A 22,153-nucleotide genomic window follows, 5' to 3' on the forward strand; every position below is an offset into this window, starting at 1 on the left:
TCCCAAAGTGCTAGGATTACAGGTGTGAGCCCCTGTACCCAGCCTGGTTTCCTCATCTTAAATTGAGGGCAGTACAGTGATGACATTGGAAGAACTTAATAGACTGAGAATATGAATTTTCTCTTTCCTTTTGAGTCAATAATCACTTGTCTAAGCAGTCCAGAGCCAAATGTTATTGAGCTAAAGAATATGCATGGCATTGCCCTGATGAAGTTTAAAATCGACTCTGAGGAATTAAGGAAGCACTGTTTTTTAATGGAAAAGTCCAATACAGTTGTTAATAAAGTGCTAGAATGTGAAATTCAACAGATGGCAGGAACTAGAGGGTGCTAAAAAGTGATTAGTGAGTGGGAGAAGTGGACCACAAAATGGGCCTTAAAAGAGTAAAAGTTGGCAGTGTGGTGGCTCATATAATGCCTATAATGCCAGCACTTTGAGATGCCTAGGTGAGACAATTGCTTGAGCCAGGAGTTTGAGACCAGTCTGAGCAATATGACAAGACCGTTCCTCTACAAAAAACTTTTAAATTATCTTAGCATGGTGGCACATGCCTGTAGTCTCAGCCCCTCTGGAGGCTGAGGCAAGAGGACAGCCTGAGCCCAGAAGGTCTAGGCTGCAGTGAGCTGTGATTGTGCCACTGCACAAACCAGCTTGGGTGATAGAGTGAGATCTTGTCTCAAAAATAATAAAGGACAGGTGCAGTGGCTCATGCCTGTAATCCCAGCACTTTGGGAGGCCTAGGAGGGAAGATCACCTGAGGTCAGGAGTTTAAGACGAGCCTAGCCAACAGAGTGAAACCCCATCTGTACTAAAAATACGAAAGTTATCTGGGCGTGTTGGTGGATGCCTGTAATTCCAGCTACTCGGGAGGCTGAGGCAGGAGAACCGCTTGAATCCGAGGGGCAGAGGTTGCAGTGAGCTGAGATCGCGTTATTGCACTCCAGCCTGGGTGAAAGAGCAAGACTCCGCCTCAAAATAATAATCATAAAAGAATAAATGTTAAACCAGCAAATGACAACACCATTCTCAGAAGGGGACAGCATGAGTAAAAATAAAGACAGATTTAAGCAGCCTGATACTGAGGGTGGGGGATAAGTGCCCATGGGACATAAGACAGTCACAGAAGGTTTCTACTGAGAAGTATTGGAAACAGTTGCCTGACACTGTGGGTTCAGTAAATAAACCTGATTTGACAGGCAATGAGGAACTATCATAGGTTCTTATACAAGGAAGTGATGGGATTTGGGGGCGTGTGATGACAAGAGTATTTAGGAGACTTGGAGAGAGGGAACAAGGACTGATCTGAGGGTGACAGTGGAACTGGAGAGGAAGGAACATATTCAAGAGATTCTACAAATCAAGGGTTGACAGGATTTGGTGGCTGATTTCAGGCAGAGGAAAGAACAGAATGTAGCCTTGGAGGAATGGGATAGCAGAGGAAGCCTAACAGAGTTTCCACACAGCCATATAGCTGAAGTCCCACAGTAAGACAGAATGGGGAAAAGAGACATCAAGAAAAAAAAAAAAATCACACCATTAAGGAGAAAAGGAAGACTAGATGGACTTATGTACTCAACAGAAATCTGGGTTTCCTGTATACTCTACTCATCGGTCTTGGCTCTACTCATTGGTACTGCATAAAACAAATCTTTATCCTTTTCCTTCTTGACAATCCTGAAAATATTTAAAAGTGTTGTATTACCCACATAAAGTTATCTCCTGTGGTTTAAATCCCATGGTTCAACCACTTACAGCTGTGTGACCTTGGGTAAGTTTTGGTTTCCTGATCTGTATAAGAGGGTGGTAAATAACACTATCCCCCAATGTGAGATTGTCGTGAGGACTAAATGATAGGATGGGCAACTGCTTGGCACAGTTCCAGGCACATGGTAAATACTCAGTAAATGTTTACTATTGTGGCTGTTGTCATCACTGATGTCATCAGCAAACTCCTCCAGTCCCTTCAACTGTTCCTCATCTGATGCGATTTCAAATCTCTTCCAGGATACTCAGTTACTCGAAGTGAGTGTTTGCTTGCCTGGATCCCTTTGCAAGTCTGGAACCCAGCACTCAGCCAAAAGTGCCTTGAGGGCAGAGAGGAGATGTTCTAAGTAACGCTGCAGCCTAAAATGACATTGGTGGTTTGGTGGTCACATCACAGTGGTGGGTGGCTCTTATCTTTTTCTACATGTGCAGCTAAGGCAGACTTTCCAATCCAGGTTGGGCCTTTGCTCTTTCTTCCTAAATTCCACAGGGCTGCATTTGGCAAAGCATTCCTGCCTATCAGATGTTTTTGGATCTTGAGTCAGTCATCCAGCATAATTGTTCTTCTCAGTTTCCTGTTCCATATTATTAAAGACTGTAATTAAATTTTTTTGCAATGATTTTTCATGTACCAAAAATAATTCCAGAAATCATTTCTTAAAGCTCCTCTGTGAAATTCTTCATAGAGGCAGATTGGCACTGTTTTTATTCATTAGGCTATCTTAATCTACAAATAACAAAAACCTAATTTTAATGGATTTAAACAACAGATGGAATTTATTGACTCGTATAACCCGAATGTGGACAGGGAGGGTGGGTTTTAGGCATGGTGCAATCAGGCCTTTGGCTGCATCTTCCTGCAATTGTCTCTGCTCTGCCCTTCCCTCACTTCCAACTGTTACCAGGTTGGAGTTCTGATGAAAGCAAAGTGGGTCTGACATTCCCAGGCCTCTCTTCCTCAGTCCATATGTTTCAGAGCAAAAGCAAGGTCTGCTCTTATAGTCAGTGAGGAGAGTCCTACATTTCACTCTGAATAACCAGAACCAACCTGTGGCTATGGCAATGCTATATGTGGACTGACCTGACTTACCACTGCCCATCCATGAGTTAATCATGTGGACAACATCTACTTCTGGACCACATGCACCCTAAAGAAATACAAGTACATTTCTTTAAAAAAAACCATCAAATTAGCCAGGCATGGTAGCTTACACCTGTAATCACAGCACTTTGGGAGGCTGAGGCGGGCAGATCACTTGAGGTCAGGAATTCAAGACCAGCCTGGCCAACATGGGAAAGCCCCAACTCTACTAAAAATACAAAAATCAGCTGGGCATGGTGGCATGTACCTGTAATCCCAGCTACATGGAAGGCTGAGGCAGGAGAATCACTTGAGCCCGGGAGGTGGAGGTTGCGGTGAGCTGAGGTTGTACCCCTGCACTCCAGCCTGGGCAACAGAGCAAGCCTCTGTTTCAAGAAGAAAAAAAAAACTATAAAATTCAGATTTTGCTATAATTCTGACAGTTCTTCTAATTATTATGACTACGGTTCTCTAGTCAGTCGTCAGCAAGCTTTTTCCCTAAAGAGCTACATAATATATATTGCCAAGTGGGCCAAGTGGGAAAATCCAGGTACTATGTGATTACATTTGTAACCATTTAAAATGCAATGATTTTTAAAAGTGTATAAACCATTCATAGCACAAGAGCTGTAAAAAAGAAAAACAACACAAACAAACAAAAACCAGATGGATGACCAGATTTGGCTCCTGGGCTATAATTTTTTTTTTTTTCTTTTGAGACAGAATCTTGCTCAGTCACCCAGGCTGGAGTGCAGTGGCATGATCTTGGCTCACTGTAACCTCTGCCTCCTGGGCTTAAATGATTCTCCTGCCACAGAATCCCAAGTAGCTGGGTTTATTAGGCATGTGCCACCACGTCTGGCTAAGTTTTGTATTTTTAGTAAAGATGGGATTTCACCATGTCAGCCAGGTGGGTCTCAAACTTCAAACCACTGATGATCCGCCCACCTTGGCCTCCCAAAGTGCTGGGATTAGAGGCGTGAGCCACCGTACCCGGCTGGCTATAGTTCATTGATTCCTACTTTGGAGGAATAACTAAACAAATATTAAGAAGGAGATTAAACAGAAGGATTTGGAATTTTTAAAAGGTCAATAAATTTATTTCCATTTTTTAAAAAATGACACGTTAAGGAAACTGTAAAGGATGCTTATGGATAAGAGAAAATTTAGCAAGTTTTGAACTAAACTTATCCTTGCCATAAAAAAAGACACTTCATTTTTCAAAGTAGATTCAAGTTGTGTAGGTTCAAGGCAGGTGGTAGATGTTTTCAGCTTTTTGGCCACACAGTTTCTGTCCTAAGTACTCAACCCCTGCTGCAATGTGAAGATGGCCATGGACGAATGATGAGTGTGTCTGTGTTCCAATACAATTTTATTTACAAAAACAGGTAATGGGCTGGATTTAGCTCATGGCCTTAGTTTGCTGATCCCACTTTATCGTAATCTTCAATACTTTGACTGCAATTTGGTAATCCAACAGAGAAGCGGAAAGCAGAGGGAGGGTCCCCTCAGCATCTTTCATAGACTAAAGCACCAGATACAGTTTCCAGACAGAGGATCACTTTTTCTTTTCCTTTTTTTCTTGTTTTTGGCTATGGAGTCTCACACTGTCACCCAGCTGGAGTGCAGAAGTGCAATCTCAGCTTACTGCAACCTCTGCCTCCTGGGTTCAAGCGATTTTCCTGCCTCAGCAACCTCTGCCTCCCTCTGCCTCTGCTAAGTAGCTGGGACTACACCCAGCAATTTTTTTTTTTTTTTGTATCTTTGGTAGAAATGGGGTTTCACCATGTTGGCTAGACTGGTCTTGAATTCCTGACCGCAGTCTCCCAAAGTGCTGAGATTACAGGTGTGAGTCACTGCATTCCGCCAGAGTATCACTTCTTCTTAATTACTAAACTTAAAACATTCTACTTAAATAGCTACACACAAACACTTGAAATTAAAGGACATGATTTTAAAGGAATGTTTGTAAAATTAAAATTTTAAGAAAGTCCTCCAAGGTACTTAATCGTGTTGGCTTGGGCACAAGACTAAAATACACACACACACACACACACACACACACACACACCCCTTGGGACTTTTTTCAATAATCGCTAACTGGTTAATACTAAAGTTCTACATATATTAACGATTAGATATATTGCTTTGTAGCTATCCATGTTAGCTTAACTTAGGTAACCTTAAATTCCCTTAGCTTAAAGGCTTATGGTTTCATACTCCCCTTAACATTCAAAGCCCCACAGTTTCAGGGCACTGCATGTGAAAAGCCCTTGCAACTTGTTAGTGCTGCATCTGTGAGGACTTCGTTCAGTACAGGGAACAGCAGCTGTGACTGGCCTCTTCTGCAGCATGCTACTGTGGTAACCAGCGCCATGCAGAGTTTCACCCCTGGTGCCATGCTCCCCTCACACCTCATGCTAGAACTGCTACAACGGCTTCCCAATGGCTTCCTTTGTCCCAGGCTCTCCTCTCCCTAGTCGTCCTTCACATAACTGTCAGCGTAAGTCACCTCTCAGTGGTGCACTTTTATGTAAACAATGGACCCACATGCATGGGAGTGGCATTGAAGACCATCCGTCATGTGCCCCTAACTTCCCTTCCAGACACACTGCTCTTGACTTGCAGCCTCAGGATACCTCCTGCCACTGCCATGTCAAATCCCACCTCTGGCTTATGCTGCTCCTTTAGCCAAGAACACAGTGCTCCATCACTCAAAAAAATCAACCATCAAAATCCACCCCCATTCCCAACTACTCTAGGAATTTTCCCTTGATCCTCAAATCAGAATTAGCTGCTCTGACCTCTAAACTCTCAGGATGCCTTCTTTCAGTTCCCCTTTAATTCCTCCAGCATTCGAGTTCATCTTTGAACAGTGCTTCTACCTTGCGTGAGCATTCAAAGCACTTGGAGATCTTATAAAAATGCAGATTCTAATTTGGTAAGTCTGGGGACCAAGATTCTGCATTTCTAACAGGCTCCTATGGGAGGCTAATGCTGCTGATCCAGGGACCACACTTGAGCAGCAAGGCCTGACATGTTGGAAAGCTCCTCATAGACAGGGTCCACTCCTCTATCCCCCAATCCCACAGCACAGGGCACTGCTTACCAGGAAATGCTTATTGGACAGAAAATGCCCAATAAAGAGGGCCTCTACAAAATCTAGCCAATGTCTTGTCTTTTCCAAATGGAAAGTTTCTCAGCCACATTGCTCTTAAAAAGAATAATCACTACACTGTTTTTGAAAAAGAGGATATATTTATTATTTTTTAAAGGCCTGGCAATATAAGAAAGTACAGAGGTGATTTTAAAAAAAAATTATCCAGGATCCCACCACTCAGAAATAAATATCATAATATGTGGTCCACATCATTTCAGACATAATTCTGCATATACTCAGGTGAAAAAAATAGAAGAATGAAAGAACAGAAGGGCAGGAGGGAGGGCAGGTAAAATGTACATATAAATGGAATCATACCATACATGTTATTATAGTGAAAAAGCATTAAGAATAAATTCCACTTGAATATAACAGAGTAACAGAAACTGAGGTGAAGCTGAAGGAATTGCAGAACTTCAGATGAATGGGTATTCACAAAGAGATAACAGTTTCTAAAAGATCTCTCTAAAGTTAAGAAAAAAATAATGGAAAACATTAAGATGCCGAAATCATCATTTTTTCAACTATATATTTCAATTTCAGACTTTAGCTACTGACAAATCCATTCCCCATTATGAAAGCAAAGAAATTAGTACTCACACTTCCCCAAGTGCTGGTTTTGGTTATTTATATTAAGCCACATTGCCAAGGTTTCTGTTCCATAACCAGAGTTGTTTAGTTTTAATCCAATATGAAAACAAAATCATTACTGTACTCACCATGAATGCTTTTACCATAGCTTCTTCATTTCTAGGTTTTGAATTCTGACTCACCATTTTGTTGTCTATAAGTTTTCTGGAAAGCGTACGAGTAGTATATTCCCTCAGTTCATTCATAGTGAAATTATCTATCTGTTGCCTTTGTACAACTTGGCAGGCAATACAGTTCTTCAGTTATCTCTTATTTTACTTAGGACGTCATGGACATTACTGCCTTCTGGCACTGAGTGATGGTTTAAGAAAACCAGGGGACAGCCTGCCTTCTTCTCCTTTTATGTGACTTGTTTGTTCAGCTGGGATGGCCAGAGGAAACCTTATTCCATTTGCCCACACAATCAACAATTATTCACTAAGCCTGTAGTATCTACTGGGTAGTGTTCTAGTGCTGAGCACTGGTGGAAATGTCTTAGTGTAGATTATTCCATATCAAATTTTCTTGGAACATCATGTGCCATTTGAGCTTCAGACTTAAGTATTTGTTCCAGAAAGTTTTCTTCTATTATGTTGTAATATTTTTCTTCTTCTTTCTACTTTGATCTCTTCCATTCTTCATGAGTTGTGAATGTCAAATGACTTGTTGTATGTAAAGCACTCAGAAGAGTGTCCGACAATTCACGTTAAGATAGTATTAGCAGAGGAAGTGGAGGAAGACGATCACCTTCTTCAGGAAAACAAGTTTCGTTCTTCCATATCTATCTCAATAATTATGTTCATAGCTTTATTATTATTCATTTCTTTTCGTATGATTTCTTCTAGCCTGTCCAACATGTCCCACTGTATTTTCACCTGTTTTATTCTAATTTTTTTATTCCTAATGTGGCTTTCCTCTTGATACATTTTTCTTTCATTTCTTTTTTGCAAACTGCAAGTGTATTTTTCATCTCCTTATGTGGGCTTATAATCTCTAATTTAAATTCTTATAACTCAAAGAAGAGTGATTTTTTTCCTTTTTTTTTTTTAAAAAAGAGAATGATCACATTATCTATCATTTCTCTGAGACTATGGAAAATTGCTTGAACTCTTTCCATGTTTTTGGAGGGTAATACCTTCTGTGATTCACTTCCTTCATCTGTCTTTTGCTATGTTCTTTATATATCTAAGCTCAAGTCCCACATTGGTTCTTATCCTAATAGTATTTATCTTTAAACAGAGCTATTTATTTATTGACACTGAATAGAATCCATAGACAGAGCAAACTGGGGTATTCTGTAGCTTAAACTTTAGTCAATTTTCTTAAACTTGCAATCACCAAATCCATTACTTTTGCTGACCTGAGAGTGTTCGTTCCCTTGGTTTGTGTGGAGTGGAGCAGGTTGCTGTGATGCACATAAAAGCCCTTTTACATGCCGGGCCTTAAATTATAAACTGTCAAGCCCCTCCCCCCAAACACACACACAAAAACTAGCTGGCTCACACATAACCAGGAGTGTGTGTCATCCTTAGCTCCATCCTCCATCTGACTTCATGATGTGGATCTTGAATGGAGTTCTTACAGAGGGCATGCTCCCTGCTCCCACAGCCTGCCCATATCCTTAGATCACATCTCTTCAATTAAAATTGAGTACACCTTTCTGAACAAAGAGACTCACTTTAGTGAAATTTGTTTCTTGCTCAAGGTCTGAGAAGGTATGTGTCCACTTTCAAATTACCCCGTGTTATCATCTAGATTCCTTAGTGTTTGGAAGGTTAACTAGATTCTTATGAATGCAATGTACCAAGTAGTAAAACCTAATCTAAAATATCATAAACTGTCCCTGCAGGAAGGAAGGAAGGAAAGAAAGAAGGAAGGGAGGGAGGGAGAGAGGGAGGGAGGAAGGAAGGGATGGAGGGATTGAAGGAGGGAGAAGAAAAAAAAAAAGGAAGGAGAGAGAAGAAAAGAAAACAAAAAGGAAGAAAGGAGAAAGAAAAAGGAACGGAATATTTTGGCTCACCAAACAGTATTCTACAATGTTGATGTGGTGGCTTCAGACACAGCTGGATCTAGAGGTTTATATATCATCCTTGAACTTGATCATTATCTTCCTTCCTTGTTCTTTTTGTTTATATACCACTGTCCTCTCAGAGTCTCTCTCCATAAGGCTGTGAAAAGGCCAGTGTCAGCTCCAAGACCACACCATCTTTATCGTTTGTGAACCTGGAGAAAGAGCACTTTCCCCAAAGGCCTTGGTGAAAGTCCCAGGGAGGAATGCGATGGGCCTGGCTTGGATCACGTACCCATCTCTGAATCAACTGCTGTACTTGCAGTTGGTGAACTCTGATTAGCCAGTCCTGGGCCACATAATCACCCCACGGAGAGACACAGGGAACACAGGGTCAGCCCTTCTCCAAATATGGACTGAGCAGGATTTATTACACAATGTGAGAAGGCCTCTTTGCCAAGCAGACCAAAAAAACCTCAAGCCCATACTACAGTGTATAGTTTGCTTCATGTTGTATAGTTCAGGGTCGTAGCCATTTTTTTCTGTTTAATTAATGAAATTTATTTCTCTGTTTTTCACTCTTTGCTGCTTTCATTGTATTTCTAGAGAATGCCTTCGTGCCTTTAACCAGAAGCCCTCTTTTCTTATTTTTGATTTCAACAATACTAAGAGCACTCGATAGTTTATTAGTAAGGCTTTCAAGTCTTAGTCATCATTCCACAACCTATAGTGAGGGCTAGGAGATGGGAGTAAAAGAGCAGAGTTATTTCCATTTTATAGACTGGAAACCTGAGTCCCTGAAAGTGTTAAGAGACTTGCCAAATACAGCTAAATCAAGTGGCTGAGAGAGAACCAAATCTAAATCCAGAGATCCTGGCTCATCAAGAAGAGTCCCTGACTCTCCATAACAACTGGCTGCTCTTGGGCTTTCCTCCTAAAGATCACATTTCCAAACCATGACATTAATGCAGAAAGCTTTAAGAGATTTTTTAAGCAAGTAAAGAGATTCATCTGCTTTGAAAGAGATTCCATCCATGGATGGATGGATGGATGGATGGATGGATGAACAGACGGATGGACGAACAGACAGACTGATGGACAGACGGACAGATGGACGGATGGATGGATGGGTAGATGAGTGGATGGATGAGTAGATAGATGAGTGGGTGAATGGGTGGGTGGGTGGGTGGGAGGATAGATGGACAGATGGATGGATAGATGGATGAGTAGATGGATGGATGGGTGGGTAGATAGGTAGATGAATAGATGGGTGAATGGGTAAATGAATGGATGGATGGGGGACAGGTGATGGGTGCAAAGGTAGGTAAATGGGTAGATGAATGCGTGGATGGGTATATGAATGGATGAATGGATGGGTGGACAGGTGGATGGATGGGTGCATGGGTGGACGGATGGGTAGATATGTGGATGGGTGGATGGATGGATAGGTGGATGGATGGGTGAATGGGTGGATGGATAAGGAGACATACGGATGGGTGGATGGGTAGGTAGATGGATGAATAAATGGATGGGCGGATAGGTGGGTGGATGGGTGAATGGGTAGATGGATGGGGAGATATATGGATGGTGGATGGGTAGATGGATGGATGGATGGATGGATGGATGGATGGATGAACGGATGGATGGATGGGTGGATACGTGGATGGATGGGTGAATGGGTGGATAGATGGGTAGACATATGGATGAGTCGATGGAAGGATGGGTGGATGGGTGGATGAATGGATGGGTAGATGATGGATGGGTGAGTGGATACATGTGAGCCAAGATGGCCAGGCGCAGACCTATGTTATTTCTAGTTAAATGATTACAAGCTTGCTTTGCTTTTTATATACTGAAATTCATGCCATGGATCAAATATTGAGTTAAGAAAACTCCAAACAATGGTGCAGTAAAATAAAAATTGTTTAAGGCCTGTAAAAACAGAAATCAAGTGGTAACAGGAAGCCCCTAGTGAAGACTATCTGAGAGCACTTCAAAACCGTGGAATGCAGCGGTGTGGTTGCAAGGCAGGAAAGACTGCTTTGGTCCCATGATCTCTTCCCAACACAGAGTCTGCATGAGGGTCTTGTAAAGAGGGCTTGTGTAAGAACTCTGGGAAGGAATGCAACCTCTGCTCCCAAGACTTGGGAGGGTCTTTGCAGATGGGAGCTTGCAAGGCAGGAAGGCCTTGAAGGACAGAAATAACTAGAATGCCACAGGCTCTGCCTAGGTTCTCAGAATATGGAGTAACTCTGATTGCTCTGTGTCAGCAATGCTTGGGAGATAAAAGCCCCTTGATGTATTGTGTGTGGTCAGACTTGGTGGATCTGCTGTGCTTCTATGCAGATGCACCTTGATAACCATGGGTGGTAAAACTCAGTGTCCTAAGTTAGCATTTCTCAGAAGAACCACATATGCAATTGAATGCTGCAGAGACACGCTCTCCCCTACCCCCCATCTTACCCTGCAATAGCTTTTAGTTTACCTTTCTCACCTCCCCTCACCACAGCCCCCAAGATTAATGAGATAATACACCTAATAAAAGTGTGGGGAACCCAGAGCTCAGGGCCAACACCATCCCCGGGAGCTTGCATTGGTCCCCTGGACCCATACTGTGAAACTATACTCTTATCTTTGTCTTTATTTCTTTTCTCACTCCCTCATCACCACTGGGACTAAGGGCATCCATGAAAAGGGTTGGGGCTGGCACCCAACAGGTGTATGGATGGATGGGTGGGCAGGTGGGTGAATGAGTATGTGGATGGATGGGTGAATGGATGGCTGAATGAGTGGATGAAGGGGTGTGTGGGTGGATGTATGGGTAGATGGGTAGATGGGTGGATGCGTGGATGGATGGATGGAGCATACACACATTTTTGTCAATGGCAGCTGCATTACTTTCAATCTGTATAGCAATACAAAGCAAGTGATGGTAAAGTTTTGCTGAGGAGCAAGTCTGCTAGACCTTAAATGAATCCCTAAATAGACACATGGAGACCATCAAAACTGGCACAAGGTTCAAGGACAACAGTTTCATAAGTGCTAAGAGTGTGTTCTCTTTCGCAAAGTTAAATGGTCCCCTAAAATATTATTCTCAATGATACTTTGCTTAGCAAATCCTTTCTCCATCACAACCAGCATAAAGTTGAACTCCGGTTCATCCCATCTCTGAATTATCCATATTTTAAATTAGGGTATACAATTACTGCAGTTTCATGTAAATAACATCTCCTTCCTCTCCCAGCCAGATAAACACACACCACACAGGTGGCCCCTCTCACATCAGAGAAGCCTGCAAGGTCCCCACACTGGGAGTGTGTCCTCACCTCATCGTCCACTTCCCACGATCTACTTACACACTCCTTCTCAACCCTCCCTGCTCCTGCCAGCCCAGCTCACTGACAAGAATCTTCATTTTCCACTTTATGGTCTAAAGATGAAAAAATGCTAATTGAGGGTAGGGCTCTAGCATCAAAACTGGGAATACGCCACGGCATAGCAAAGATCATTTCTTGGAAGTAGTCACATAAATGTTTACAAGAAATAATTATCAAGTGTCCCAGACTCTTTCATAATTGTCATTAATGCAATAATTGCTAAGAGTTTCCATTTTCTGGTTTGTTTTAATCCCACTATATAAACTTTTTTTTTTTTGGCACCACTCCAACAAAATTCCACCCAATGATTAAAGGTGGTAAAGCAAAAATGTTACTGAAAGTTAACCTTGCCAGGGTACATTGCAAACCCAACTTAGACACAATCCTTACATGATGCAAAAGCCATCCTAACAAAACACAAAGAAAACAATTAGTGCCGTTGCCAGTGCTTCATAATTTTGGACAGTCAGGAAGACGTGCTAATTGATTTGTCTTTTGCTGTCTGTGGAATAAAACATGTAACTGAAAATGCCCCTGCTGTCCCAGAATGAGGAAGACATACTGAACTCTGGCTTGCCAGATTATTCTGCCACATCTGAAGGTTTGCAAATAAACAAATTAAATAGCTCTTGTCTGGTTTTTCTAATCAACTTTCATTACTGTAAGGATGGATGCAGCAAGATAAATGTCTCCTTTTCACTTCAGTGCTGAAAGAAATACAAGTTTTCCTGCTGCCTTTTATGTTTAAACTCTGGGGTCCACAGCCTATTATTATTCACCAACTGGAAACGATTTGTCTGCAATGGCCAGTTTGATGTTTTCTGCTCAACTCCCAAAGTCCCAACTTGAAATCATTCTCTTCCACTTAAGGAGACATCTCATTTCTCCTTTAATTTAAAAAAATGTTCTGAATGCAAAACGACATTACAAAGACTACTAGGTTGCTTAATATAAATTCCGTGTGTGTGACACTGTTCAGACTGTGTCCGCAGACAGGGTTGGTGCAGCTAAACTAACGAGCTGCCAAGCAGCCACTTGGGGGAAAAGTTTTAAGGATGCTACATGTGTCCAAGCCAATGTCAGACCCAAAATCTAACGTGAGTGTAAGAAGTACTTGGTCTTAAAATGGCCCTTGGAATTTAATCTTGTTAAGCAAATCTGAACTGGGCAGTTATCCATGATGACCCAATGGAAAGTCCTAGAAAAAATAACTTCAACTGAGTGACCCTGTCCAGTTCAAGATGTTCTGCCTCTCTTAGCATCACAACTGGCTGGGACCAGAAAACAGAGCCTATTCTCTCCACTCTTTCCCCCATTCTAGCCATCAATTATTCAAGGTTTCTTCAGTAAAACACTAGGATAAGAATTCCTCCATAAATCCTAAATATGGTAGTAAGACTGATTCTCAAGGAAGCCCTAACTAGGAACAGGGTATAAAATAAAGTAATTCCAAATCATTCATTTACAAAGGGCTAATGGAGGGATATCACAGATAACTGAAATTTACAGGACTCTTCTGTTTTAATCACTAGTTTGCAAAATAAACATTTAATCCAAGCTTTACTAAAGAATAAAATAAGTGTCCACTCTTGTGGAGTTAAAGACAGTGAACAAATCCAAAGGAAAATAATAGGATATTCCAGGCCACACAAGAATCCCAAATAATACACCAACAGAATGATCAGTTGTCACTCAGCTAAATCTTATTCTACAGTCCTACAGAAGTAGCACTTTGACAGTCACGAATGAGTTTTCCTGGGTATTACACAAGGAATGGTGTAAAATCAACTCCATTCAGCCATGAGAAGTAGTCTCTCCTATGCATGTATCCTTAACTTAAAATTTGTTCATATAAAAGAGAAAAAGCAAACTAATCATCTATATAAGACAGAGAAGAAACTGGTAAATGATATTGTCATCCTGACCAGAAAATTAAATAAAAAGAATACTGACCCTCCACTCTTGAGACGAGATAGTAAGGATGTTGTTCCTTTGAACATTTCTTGCTCCTTTATTTCATTGAAGCCTCCATCATAAGTTAGCTGAAGTGGGTGACTCTTTAGGTGGCAAATAGCGTTTGATTTTGTTAAATAAATCCCATTTATTTTCACCATAGAGTCTGCTATCATGATTGTTTCTTTGGATTCCACTGTCTTCTTTGCTGCAATATAACCAAGAAAATGTTTCGTTAAAGTATTTTAGGAATCACTATCTTTGAATGTTATCTTTCAGTCTAAGAATTTATACAATTTAAAACTTATACATTGCTTATAATTAAGTCTGGAATTTTACGGCCAAAGCCTTTCTGAGTATACACAAGACCAGTATCTTAAACCTGGCACCATCAGTTTCGCAGGTAAAAATGCACAGAATCTTATCTCTATCAGCTTAGAGTCTACTTGAAGGCAGATGCTCAACTTCAGGCTTATAAACTACCTACTCCACTTAAGTATTTCCCTGTCCCGTAACAGCAGTTCTTCTTCCTGAATTTGATCATATTAGTAATTTTTCATTAAAAAAATATTTACTGAGTGGCTCCCCCATGTCAAACACTGTTAGGCACTTGGTGTACATCAAAACAGATCCCTGATCTCACAGAGCTTACATCCTAATAAACAGACAATAAGCAATCACCATAATAAATAAGGTATATGACATACCATAAAACAGTAAGTGCTGTGGAAAAAAGCCAAGTATAGAAGTGGGGAAGGGTCAAGGGGATTGGGAATAGGGTGGGTACAGTAGGGGAGGGAGGACAAATCCTTTACGGGGTGAGGCATCCAGCCACCAGGTGACCAGGGTGAGTGTTTTGAGCAGAGAGACCAGTTGGTGTAGAGACCCTAAGGTAGGCTGAAGTGGGGGACTCTTTAGCACCACTGTGCATGGGGTGCTCAAGGAATGGCAGGAATGCAGCATGTGAGGGGGTGAAGAGGAGAAGAGGTGATTAGAGGGGTGAGGGGTGGATTGTGTAGGCCTAGCCTAGTAGACCACTACTCTGCAATGGAAAGTAGAGGGCACTGGAACACGCCTCTGGAGAGGTATAAGATAGAGTTGCAAGAAGACATCCTGCCTTTTTGTTTATGACTGCAGATTCTTAGACATATAATAATATATCACTTTTCTTATCAGCAAATTGATATTAGGAATAGTTTATTGTCTATGCTGCTACTAACCTGTAGTCTGTGATAAAACGTTTTGTTAAAGGGAAAGAGAGTAAATCTCCCACAGTGTGAGGTGGTGGGGATGAGCTTCATACAGAAAAATACTTATTGTTTTGCAAGATTTTTCAAAATGACTCAAGATTTCCTTTCCTTTTCTGTACTTATCTAAGAAACCAACAAACCAATAAAAACTAATCATAACAAAACCACCTATTCTTCTCCTCTGACCAAACTCCCTGCTTTCAAAACACTAAATTTTAAAACTGAAAGGAACCTTAGAAATTCTAGGCTTCCTTTTTTAAGATGAGAAAACTGAGAACCCAAAGGTAAAGTGACTTGTCTAAGGTCACAGGGAGAGCCAGGACCATAGGGTGGGAGGAGCACAGGCTTTGGCTCAGACTTGGGTTTGAGGGCAAGTCCCCCAAGCACCTGCTCTGTGATGTGGACATCACTCAATTCATGCCACCTTCAATGGTCCCCACCTCTTGGGGATGTGGTGAGATTTAAAATGATGTGGCCTAGGAAAGTGACTTATATGGCGCTGGCCCACTCAAAACCTAGAAGTTACTGTCATTATGATTATTGAGACCCAAAAATCCTGACTTCTGGGCCAAGGCTCCCTCCACATCACCACATCACCTTAAATGACTTCACTAGTGAACTACAAAGCACACATTCTGTTTCGGGTTACAAAGTATTTTTAGCCTATCGTTATCTTTTAGCATTCGTTTCTCTCATTCATTCACTCCCTGAATACTCATTAAGTGCCCACCACCATGTGCCAGGTGCTATTCACTAAAGGGGTGAAGTCATGGCGAACAAGTCCTGGCCACCATGGAGCTTCTAGAAGGGAAACCCAACCATACCTATAGGTGGAGGAGCTACACCTGTCTATCTTCAAATCTACTGAAGTAAGCTTGTCAGTTATTACTACGAGTGCCTCGCGGCGCTCACTCTCATTCCTGATGGATGCCCCCATGAAACTGAGCATGTATAACGATGGTCTGTATCTTCCTGGCAGATAGTTGCAGCACATTGTGTGACTTTTGTAATGGATCATGGGTAAATTTCAAAGGGAGACAGCTCCCCGCAGCCTTACTTACCATGCAGGACGAGTTCAGGTTCACAAATATTTATTTGATACCTGTTATATACCATCCCCTGTTATCAGCTCTAGGGCAACAAATAGAGAAAAAGGTTTTTCTTACTGACGTTGCTTCATCCAGCAGGGGAGACAAAGGGGACAGATGTGTAAAGAGATAAATGCAGCCCAGTGTGGTCCCAGCTGCGTAAGGAGTGGGCAGAGAGAGTAGAGAAACCTTGAGGGGTTGGGAGTTGGTCAAAGAAAGCTTCACAGAGGAGATGAGGGCTAAGACGCATTTTGAATGGTTAATAAGAGGTAAATAGCTTGAAGAAAAGGGAACAGAAGTCTGGAGTGAAAGTCAACTTCAAGTGTCATCGCCTGTGTAGTCATGCAGGCCCTACTTTGAGAAGGGCCCACACTTGGTTTAAGGCTCTGCTATGGCTATCTTGAAACTCTTAATAATTTTTGAACAAAGAGCTCCACATTTTCATTCAGCAACGGGCCCAGCAAATTATATAGCAGGTCTGGCCTGAGGCTTGAAACAGCAGGGTGGGTGTGGGGAACCACAAGGGATTCATTCCACCCTGCTGGTGCACCCACTGTGAGGGGGCAGACCGAGGACAGGCGTGAGCAGGGCCTGGAATGTTAGGCTGGGGCTGGATGACAACAGAGCTGTGTACTTGGAGGGACTGGACTTCATCCCCCGCTGCCCCTACCGGAACTCAGCAAACTACAGCCCCACCAAATCTGCCCCATCTCGTTTTCTTGCAGTCTGCAAACTAAGAATGCTTTTTTTTAATTTTTAAATGTTTGGAAAAAAATCAAAAGAAGAACAATATTTTGTAACAAGAAAATTACATGAAATTCAAGTTTCAAATAGAGAAAAGCCTTTTTTGTCTATTTGTTGTCTCAGAGCTGATAACGGGGTGTGGTATATAACAGATATCAAATGAGTATTTGCGAACCTGAACTGGTCCTGCATGGGAGCTGCTGGGAGCTGTCTCCTTTTGAAATTTACCCATGATCCATTACAAAATTCACAAAATGCGCTGCAACTATCTGCCAGGAAGATACAGACCACAGTTATATAAGCTTAGTTTCATGGGGGACATTAATCAGGAATGAGAATGGCCATAAATTGGTGGATGGCTGCTTCCACGTTACAATGGCAAAACTGAAGAGGCTGAGCAGAGACCATACGGACCAGGTCTAAAATATTTACTATCTGTCCCTTTACAGAAAAAGTTTGCCAACTTCTACAGCAGGCTTGTGTTTCCCAATTGTGTTCCTGAAAGACAGATCCCACAGTCCAGCAGGTTAGCGAAATGCTGGGTTGAATTAAAATTAAACAGATTTCTTTACCAACACTTTAATATACTCATGTGCACAGAGACTCGCCAAGATGATGACAGGTAGGCAGTGTTTCCCTGACCTATTTGAGCACTGAACCCTTTTCCCAAAGAAAAGCTATTAACGTTTTGCCAAAAGTGTTCCCTGGAGTCCCCTGGAACTCAGTTTGGCAAACACTTCTGTAGGCACAGCAGGGCCTCTAAAGAGTTTTCAGCAAGAGGATGGTGCAATCTGATCTTTATTTGCTTCCTGACCTCTTGTGCTTTATGATCATTTTTCATGGTCCCCTGGGATAATGGGCTAAGGCTGCTGCTCACAGCCATGTCGTGTTGGGAGCTCAGCATCCCCAGGCTGCACTGGCTGTTCCTCAGGCTGAGGGCCTTGCATCCACCCACCTGCAGACCATTACAGTACCCTAGTGAGCAGTGGGTGGTTTAAGAGCAGCAAAACAAGATGAGGCAAGAGGGATAGAGGCGGCGTGGCAGTGGTAAGGGAGAATGCAGACTCAAGAGTGAGTCAGGAAGCACGTGCAGGGCTTGGTGACGGACAGTTTGACAGGGATGGCTAAGAAGGTGGTGACTGCTCTCAGGCCTCTTGTCTGGCTTGAATGGCTGGGAGGAATTCACAGCAGTGCCACCTCCAGCCAAAAACCCTATGTGAACACAAAGCAGTTATACTGCTGGACCTGTGGAGATGACTATACAAATCTCTTCCTCTTTCATTCTCTTAAAGCAGGAATTCCAAACCGGCCACCACACCCTGGCCCTGCCTGTGGGGTAGTGCCAGCCACAAATGACTTCACACCAAGTGAAGAGATGCCTTCAATCTCTACATCCTCAGTCACCCCCCAAAGGCTACCTCTTCTAAACAACAGAGAGGCTCTGCAATGGATCCCAGGGAGCTCTCAGACAAAATGATAGTGATTCCACGACTGGAGAGCTCAAACGTCTTTTACAATTTTCTAACTGGATGACAGGTACTTTTAAAACGACAATGAGTTTTTGCTGCCACTATTTCCTGAGCTGACCCATGCCTCAGGGATGGCCTGAATGGTGAAGAGCGGTGACTGCAAACAGGGTGGATAAAAGAACCACGATGAATACTTGTACATGCTTCAGTGCGCCTTGGAGGTGTGGAGCTGTCCTCAATGCTGGGAAATGACAGCTGCAGAGGGCCCCTCCCAGAGCACACAGACAAGTCAGGTAGCCCAGGGGGGAAGGAGCTAAGCCACTGGGGAAGCACTGAGGAGGAAGACAGTGAGCAAAGCACTCATCTCTACAGTCACTTTCACATCAGTGTGTACCTCGGCAAGCAGCAGGGTTTTCTAGTGTGCGCTCCCAAGAGTTACATGCATGAAACATACACAGTACTCAACCTCACAAGCAAGAACACAGAATTAAAAACAGGGGATGAGTCCTTGCACCAACCCTGCAATCCTGTTCATAAGAAGTGCCCTTTGCGTCCAGGTCCCAGCCCCTCTCATCTTGGCAAGCCCTTTGATCCTGCAATGACCAGTCCTTTCTGATTGACCAGAGTTGACACAGGACTCTAGTGGTGAAGCTTTTGAAAAGCTCCTCAGGTGATTCTACAGCTACATTGAGAACTGCTGTTGATGAAAAAGCATACATCATGTTGTCTCTCCCTTTTGTAAACCCTACCTTGGCTTTTCACTACAAGTAGAACACAGCTGGGTGTGTTCTGAGGCCCTGGGCAGTTCTGTGGCCTTAGCTCCCTCCAACTTCCCTTGATCAACCGCTTTCCAGCCACCGGGCCTCCAGGTCCTCCACCACCAGCACTTGCTCCCGTGCTGTCTTTGCATTTGCCTTTCCTTCCAGGTGGACACTTGGACCATCACCTTCCTACTCAGCTGTCAGCTCCTCAAAGGTACCTTTCAGAGCCACCTGAGCTAAAGCAAATTACCCCATCATAGTCACTCTCGAATCCATTATCTTGTTTAACTTCTTCAGAGCATTCATAAGCACTCGAATTATCTTACTTATTTGTTTTCCTGTTATTGTCTATCTCCTCTATTAGATTGTAAGTTCTCTGAGGGCAGGACTCTGTTGGTCTAGAATGGTGCCAGGCACTTAGTAGGATCCCAATAAGTATCAGACTGACTGGGTGTGTAAGAAAGGAAACAAACTGGGACGTCAAGGTAAAGCAACTTGCCTAATGATATATGACACACTTGGTCATGGCATCACAGCGTGAGGCACACACCCTGCACATCCTCATTGTCTTCTCTTTCTTTTTCTCTTTCCTTTCCTTTTCCTTCCTTCTTCTTTTGTTCTTTCTTCTTTCCTCTTTCCTTTTCTTTTCTTCCTTTCCTTTCTTTCTTCTTTCCTTCTCTTTCTTTCCCCTTCCGCCCTGCCTCCCTCCCTTCCTTCCTTCTCTTCCTTCTCTTTCTTCTTTTCCTCTCCATCCACATCAGAGACCACACACGCAAGTGAATGGCACAGGATGGCGCCCTAGTGAACTGCAGATCATATCCTGGCCAGAGTGTGGGTACCACTCAGCTCTGATCATGCCCCATTGTGGCCGCCTGGAATGGGGACCCAGTGTTGCCTGCCAGATTTTCTGATTTTTCACAAGAATTCATATATCTGGATTCTTCCATGAGATTCTTCTACTTTTTAAATGTTGGAAATGAATAAAAAAAAAATGCTTGTCCATCAGGTGGGGTATTAAGATGCTCAGGTGGGGGCTGTGATCTCTGGGATGTATCTTCCAGGCTCTCCCCATCTCTCTGTGACTATAAACCTATCTCTCTTCATCAGATCTTGTTGATGGAGGGAGAACCAGTTCTGTAGCTCCTGGTAAAGTGGATTCCCAACTTTTTTTTTGACCACACACAGTTAGAAATCAATTTGCAATATGACCCTGAACACACACTGAAGACCAAGGTAAAGTATCCTGAAGCAAAACTTACCCCTACTGTGTGTTACACATTCTGATATTTTCCATTATATTCTATTTTACTTATTTTTTATAAAACACTGGTGTGATCCACTAAACTGACTGTCATCCCACTTCTGGGTTCTTTCCCACAGTTTGAGAAACCTTGAATGTGGCCTGAATGGGGAGTGATTCCAACTGTTGGTGGAAATCCTAGGGCTATGATCTTTAGCCTCTCCCTCCCAGGTTTAGGTACCTGGCAGCAATCCTCCAGCAATAGGAAAAGTCCCATTCAAATTTTGCTCACATACTCACATGGGATCAGAAAGGTATTTTGAAAAACCTAAGTTTAATGTACACTATAAGAACCTTATAATTTTCGTTAGTTTCTAATAAAATTAACTTTTTGAACTCTAACTTAAAAATCATTTATTTCTGATATATGTGAACCATCCACTAGAAAATACTTATCCTAATTTTTTTTTTTTTTTTTGGGGACAGTCTCCCTCATTGCCCAGGCTAGAATGCAGCAGCACGACCTCAGCTCAGTGCAACCTCTACCTCCTGGATTCAAGCAGTTCTCCTGCCTCAGGCTCTCGAGTAGCTGGGATTACAGGCACACGCCACCACACCTGGCTAGTTTTTGTATTTTCAGTGGAGACAGGGTTTCATCATGTTGGCCAGGCTGGTCTCAAACTCCTGACCTCCAGTGGTCCGCCTGTTTGGGCCTCCCAAAGTGCTGGGATTACAGGCATGAGCCACCACGTCCAGCTAATTACCCCAATATTGTTTTCCTACCAACTGTGATATTTAGATATACCTTATAAGCACCTGGAAAAATATATGAAAAATATTTCTTAACCAGCTTTTGCCCAATATGAACTAAGTCTTAGTTAATGTAAAAAACATCCAGGGTTAGGAAAAATCATGTAAAAATAGCTTTTGTGTGCAAATTCAAGAAGCATGCCTGTCCCCAGAGATGATAGGATGTTACATGGCCTTACAGTCAGAGGGAGGAAGGGATCTGTCCGGCAGAAGGGCCCCCTGGGAGGCAGCCCTGAATAAGCGAGCCCTGGCACTGCTTATTCTTCTAATCTTCGCAGCGTCCACTGGGGGCTTAGGAAAGGAAAAGCAGGAATCCTCCTCTGTGGTAGGAGATGCTGGAACTTTCGGTTTCTGGAAAGAGATTTTTTAAATAATTGGAATGACTTTGTGTCTCAAAGAACACTTACGTCAGAGCCAGCCCCACCCCTTTCAGAAGAGCACAAGGGCTATCTCCCTGGCCTCATCTTGGCTTCCTGATTCTACCATCTCACTGGCCCATCTTGCATAATGTGACATATGCACATATAAAGCACTTTTTAATTGTTTTTTTCAATCATACTGTATTAACTACTCTGCTGTACTGTTAGAATACTTGAGTAAAACATGTCAAATACTTGATAATACCCATGCTAGCAAACAGATATTATCTATATAAAAGACTATAAAATTACGAATAGCATATTCAACATGCTTTGCAACATTCTGAGTTCAGTTCAGTTCAGAAAACACTTACTAGGTACCTATATGTACCAAGAATTACGTGGAATGTAAGTGCTACATTTACGTATTTTGGATGCCACAAATGTACTTTTTAATGA

At 42.5% G+C, this 22,153-nt stretch overlaps 1 protein-coding gene across 7 annotated transcripts in view; it reads right to left on the reverse strand.

The window, feature by feature from the left end:
• Positions 1-22,153, reverse strand: part of ARMC2 (armadillo repeat containing 2) — a 161,726-nt gene that overhangs the window by 123,200 nt on the left and 16,373 nt on the right. For 5 of the 7 annotated variants that reach the window (XM_074397618.1, XM_003935942.4, XM_074397616.1 and 2 more), the window contains 2 exons: positions 21,515-21,686; positions 13,974-14,181 (listed from right to left, as the gene is read on the reverse strand). In XM_074397618.1, the coding sequence (XP_074253719.1) occupies positions 13,974-14,149 (176 nt within the window). In that variant the 5' untranslated portion in view covers positions 14,150-14,181; positions 21,515-21,686. The remainder of the gene's footprint in view (positions 1-13,973; positions 14,182-21,514; positions 21,687-22,153) is intronic. The other 2 variants (XM_074397620.1, XM_074397619.1) reach the window with 1 other exon arrangement.

Source organism: Saimiri boliviensis, chromosome 4 (genome assembly GCF_048565385.1).
Source record: "Saimiri boliviensis isolate mSaiBol1 chromosome 4, mSaiBol1.pri, whole genome shotgun sequence".
Lineage (NCBI taxonomy): Eukaryota > Metazoa > Chordata > Mammalia > Primates > Cebidae > Saimiri > Saimiri boliviensis.